The sequence below is a fragment of the Habropoda laboriosa genome, unplaced genomic scaffold (assembly GCF_001263275.1).
Source record: "Habropoda laboriosa isolate 0110345459 unplaced genomic scaffold, ASM126327v1 scaffold2, whole genome shotgun sequence".
NCBI lineage: Eukaryota > Metazoa > Arthropoda > Insecta > Hymenoptera > Apidae > Habropoda > Habropoda laboriosa.
Window position 1 is genome coordinate 94,293 of NW_017100190.1, and position 5,157 is coordinate 99,449.

At 46.8% G+C, this 5,157-nt stretch overlaps 2 protein-coding genes across 2 annotated transcripts in view; both read right to left on the minus strand.

Annotated features, from left to right (window-relative positions):
• The window catches only part of LOC108580074 (cytochrome b-c1 complex subunit Rieske, mitochondrial-like), a 1,252-nt gene extending 896 nt beyond the window's left edge, over window positions 1-356 (minus strand). Inside the window, exon 1 of the mRNA XM_017943732.1 lies at window positions 35-356. Coding sequence (XP_017799221.1) covers window positions 35-239 — 205 coding nt within the window. The 5' untranslated portion in view covers window positions 240-356. The remainder of the gene's footprint in view (window positions 1-34) is intronic.
• LOC108579830 (vanin-like protein 1) lies at window positions 250-2,722 on the minus strand. Its single transcript, XM_017943452.1, has 8 exons — window positions 2,544-2,722; window positions 2,319-2,462; window positions 2,111-2,257; window positions 1,838-2,001; window positions 1,566-1,780; window positions 1,298-1,402; window positions 479-1,229; window positions 250-265 (listed from the first exon to the last, which is right to left on the minus strand). The coding sequence occupies exons 1-8, from the start codon at window positions 2,613-2,615 to the stop codon at window positions 250-252; spliced, it is 1,614 nt and encodes a 537-aa protein (XP_017798941.1). The 5' UTR covers window positions 2,616-2,722.
• Window positions 2,723-5,157: the final 2,435 nt, after the last annotated feature.

Genomic DNA, 5,157 nt, shown 5'->3' on the forward strand with positions numbered 1-5,157 from the left:
GAGGGGGGGGGGGGGGGGGGGGGAGGAAACGTACCGAAACTCATCGCGTAAGTTGTTACTCTTCGTTGATCGACGGTTCGCATGGCAGACACGTTTGGGTCCTCTAGCGATTTCCGTCGATGTTCTTGAAAGTCGATTTCCGGTAAATCGGTGTGCGCGTACCGAGTTTTTAAAGAGAACATCGACAGGCCGAAGCAATTTTCGAAGGATCGCATAGCGGCGAAGAAGAGGCGCGACATTTCTCTTTGACTACGATTCGCGGTTACTTTTTCGAAAGAATCGAGTGCGATCACGAAGACGAAAGAAACGATCTTTTTTTGTTTGTTCGCAAGAAAAACGTAACGACGTAACGACGTAAAGACGTAAAGACGCAAGACAGAAAGAAATAGTAGTGGTATTTTATTTTTTATATAATCGAGGGAAGAAAGGAAAGGCGGTTAGCAGAGGAGGGGAGGAGGAGGAGGAGGAGGAGGAGGAGGAGGAGGAGGAGGAGGAGGAGGAGGAGAAGGAGGAGACAGGGAGGGGCATGGTAAAGGAAGAGGAAGCGGGTTGGGTATGCCATTTGTCTTTGGTAAAGTCTCTGACGTATATACCGAAAGTAACGAGGTCGTTGGTCGATTTTGACAAAGCGAGGGTGAGGTGGGTCCGCGCTCCCTTTGCACGTTCAGCGTAAGTCCAATGCTGGAATGGAATCAAGGTGGGGCTGAGGACGGTGGGCATGGCCAGAATCTGGGGGTAATCGTGGAAGGTTGTCGCGATGGTTAAATTGGTAAAAGTAACGTTAGACTGGTCGACAAGACCGCAAGAGTAGATCGAGTCGTTGGAACATAGTATCACGGCACAGAGGCGAACGCCGGCTTCTGCTTCGGTACCGTAGTATCGCACTCCGTTGAAAACAACGGCGCGATAATTGACGGAGGAGGAAGAAGTATCGACGATGGTGTTTGTACGAAGGTGGAAATCGCAACAGAATTTCCGGTGGCAAAGAGTGTCGGTGAAGGAAACGTTGTCGCCGAGCCGAACGGATTCGAAGGAGGTGTAGTTATCGTGTAGCAACTGTATCCAATCGGCCGTTCCTTTTTCCTTGCTTTCTTCCTTACTAGTAATTACGTAAACACCCTCCTTGGGTGTTTCTCTTTGGATTTCTCTCGAGTCGCTCTTCTTTGGGACACGAGAGATCAAGAGTCCGGAGTTGCGGGAAAAGGTCGCGTTGACTATTCCGTCACGACCTAAGCAGTGCGAAAAAGGGGTGGTGAGTGTAAATGATGTAACGCGGAAGGCGTGTGAAGACAAATACCCAAATAAATGCCGCTCCCTCCGCTGCCGCCCTGCAGCCTGTGATACCCAGAGCCCAGGAAATTCACGTCTTCGGCAAAAGACCATCCGGATTGTGTTTGAACGGCTGAAAGAGAAAGAGAAGTTACGTCCTCTCCCCGTTGTATGCGGGACTGATATACATACATAGAATAGGAAATACTGAAACGTCGTGGAAAATGTTACATCGTACCTGTTTACTTTTTCTCTTATTTTACGAATACAGCGATTAGATATTATATTATACTTGCCGGTCAAAAACGGCGTTTCGGAGAACCAGGCAGTGGAATAGGCAATGTCCGTAATTCCTTGCATTCTGGTCAAGTTCAGGGCCGGTACCGGAAATAATATATCGAAGCAGATAAAGGTGCCGAACGTCACTCCGAAATCGGTGTCGAAAGTGACGACATCCGGTGTTTCGACTGGATCGTATCGTTTCTCCATGTAGAGATTCACCTTACGATACCTGAATTTACCAAGGTATTACGGACAAAGTATTACAACTGGCATATTCTCATAATACCTGGCAATTATTTTTCCCGTTCGATCGAACACCACGTTGGTATTGTAGTAACGTGTCGCGTTTGAGGAACAGCCCTGTTGCTGGGTGTAGTATTCTTTCTCGGCGAGGTTTACTACCACGTAGATGCGATTTTTTCTGGCGGCACACGACAACCTTTGCAGCGTCTACGGATCAATCGGAAGAAGAAGAAGAAGAAGAAGAAGAAGAAGAAGAAGAAGAAGAAGAAGAAGAAGAAGAAGAAGAAGAAGGAGAAGTGCGATATGGTGTACTTACTGGGCTGACGTTCACATCGTTTCCTGTGCAGGGAACGTATTCATCGAGGACGGAAGGAACCACCGTTGTCCAGGGATCCATCCGTGATCTGCTAGGCATGTTCATCGATGTTAATCCATATTCCGGAAAGACGATAATGTCGGCATTCTGTTGATCGATTTGTTTCGAATCACTGTTACGTTACGGCTTGGAAAACAACCAATCTCACCTGCTCGCTCGCCTTCTCTATGTACTCGATGTACGCGTCGGTATTCTTCTCCAAGGTGTACGAACCGTTGACAACGTTATAATACGGTGAAAATTCGACCACTGCTGCGGTGTAATAACTCGATAACGCGTCTGCGTCGGCTTCCTGTGGTTGATACAGTATGTATTATATACAGATGTATACGTTGCTTTAGAGTAGGATATAGGAGTAAGTAGGTGCGCTTACCTGACACGAAAGATGTATCAGAGTGAATAGGAAGCCGAAAAGAGAAATCCATTTTCCACGCATGGTAATCATCTGTTAATGGCTATAACCTGACCAAAGTATAAATTCTTACCGAATCTCGTTCGGCTTTACTTTTCACGAATTGAAACGTTACGCGACACGCGTTGTACGGTGTCTACGATTCGAGTGAGGTAGCTGCGTTCCGCCGCGATTATATGTAGGAGACACGTTAGTTGTTATCAAATGCGACATAGAGCTGTATCGTATAATCGGTGGATGAGCAGCGTAAAAATAAGTACAATCTCGTAAGCCAGAGCGTTGAGCGTCCACTTTACTCGATGTGAAATTCGATAAATAAGCAATTCCAATACGACCGTGTATACACGTTTGACGAATTGGCCGCTACGAGCGCTGTGGACGTGTAACACGTTTGTTGATGAATTTCACGCGTTTACAGGACAGGAGATCACTTTTCGGTTACTACCTTATCATCTTATCGATTATCACTCACCATCTAGTCTTTAAACTTTTCCACGCGTGCTACATATATCGTACATATCGTGCTATATCGTAAAGACAGGTTGCAATGTAGCAACACCGAAAGGGTTAAGGAAAACCGCGATGAAAACTCGTTCGGTTTTTCCGTACTTTATACGTAATACGTATTGCGTGACACATATGTCCGTGACGCAATCGCAACGGGGATTTTTCATCGTCGCAGTTTAACAGGTCGGATGCAGTTTACGTACAACTGCCACACTACTGCAATATAATCTATCGTAATAAACGAACACCTGACTGGCAGGATCAAAGTATTACGAAGGTTCGACGTGTATGCATTATCTAGGACGTGGCATTGTCGTTTCGTTAATAATATACCTACATACGTACTTACATACTTACACACTTACAATGTAAAGGAACTAGGATTGATATTTGATTGGAATGGTATTTTAGATGAAACGATACCGTACCGAAGTGGAGCCCGCGTGACACGTGTATCGTGTGGTAGTTTGGTAGATATCGGAAAATCGAGTCTGCGATAACAACTTTGTATCTACGAATCGATCATGCGATCGTTTTCTTTATAAGTATAAGTATCTACCGCCTTGTCTCGCCTCGTAAGAGGACTCGGATCACCTGAGACACTCGACTAAGATTTGTAATGGACGTCCTTTTAACGACGGGACTCGGAAATGCTCCCTCTTGTTCCGTAAATAGTAGCAATGTTACGCGATTGAAACGTCCGATAATTGGGCGATGAGCGAAGCGAAAGAACTAAGAGGAGGCGACGAGCGGTATCTCGGGGCATCGGCGCGGTATCGGCGCGGCGGCGAGAGACTGAAGGCTTTCTTCTTCGGTCGGAACAAGTTAAATCGGTTGGAAGCGAAGAAAGTGGTATCCCGCGGGGGTGTTAAGGATTCGCGAGGTGGGGCGAACGAGCGAGGGCGCGTACACGGGGTCGCGGCGGTGGGGGTTGCCAGCCGCGAACCAGCAGTGCGTCGCGACGCTGCCTGCCACGCGGTTGCTGTTTCTCCCCTATCTCGCTTATCTTCAACGTCCCTTCCTTCCTTCCTTCCGCCTCCTCTTTCGATTTCTTCCTTCGTTCCATAAAGAATAGCTATATGCGTTTTGCCTTCCTTTTGCTAGCCGTGTTTCTCGCGAACATCGACTACACGCGCAAAAGGTAGTTGAGTAGAAAGAGTTGGAAGAAGGACGTGTGAAGACACGTATGCGGTGAAGGGCTGTTTTTTAGGGCTACTTAGCCTGCCAGCTTCCTCGTTCCTTTCGGTGAGTATGTTTCCCTTTTCGTTCTAATCTCTTCTCTCTTACCGGAACTTAAGGAACGCGTTCCCTAGAAAAGAGGAGGGCAACGTCGCGTCGTGTTAATTGCTCGTTGAGACCGGCCGATAGTATAATTGGAATTTGGTTGGTCGGAGGGTTTCGCAGGTTTCCGATCGGGTAAAATCTATCGCTCGATAGCGATATCCGTCTGTGGTTGCAACGTCTTACTTATGTAGTATTAGGTGTATGTAGATACATATGTATATCGAGCATCGGTCAAGGTTACTACTCGCTGTCGGCAATGGGGTCGAAACGAGCCGGGTCATCTCTATGAATAACATTTGGATATTCTCTTTTCGTGCGATCTTCCATCCTTGCCTTCGACTAACTTTTGCACCACGGTTATATTAAACGTTAGCGCGATTAGGCAGATAGTCGGTCGGTCGCGTAAACCTTTTACCTTTTCGAACATGTAGGAAAAAAGAAAAGAAGAGACGAGCTCGACCTAATTTTCAAGCTTTTCAAAGTTCCACGGTAGATAGTGGTGAATTATAAATGGTGTCTCGCTTACAAGTGGCGGCGGCCGAATTTTGAAAAGACGGCAAGGCAGGCCGGCCGGCTTTTCACGCTTTCCACGTAAAGAACACCATTCGTTTGAGTGGTGAGAGCATCGGAAGGACACGTTACTTCCCCAAGTACTCTAATAGAAGAAGAGACGGGAAACGTACCGTCGCGAAACGTTCAAACATTCTATAATACGTTATTATCGGAAGGAGGAGGAAAGGCAGGAGGAGAATTGATTCAGGTTTCCCCGGCGGATTACTGCTAT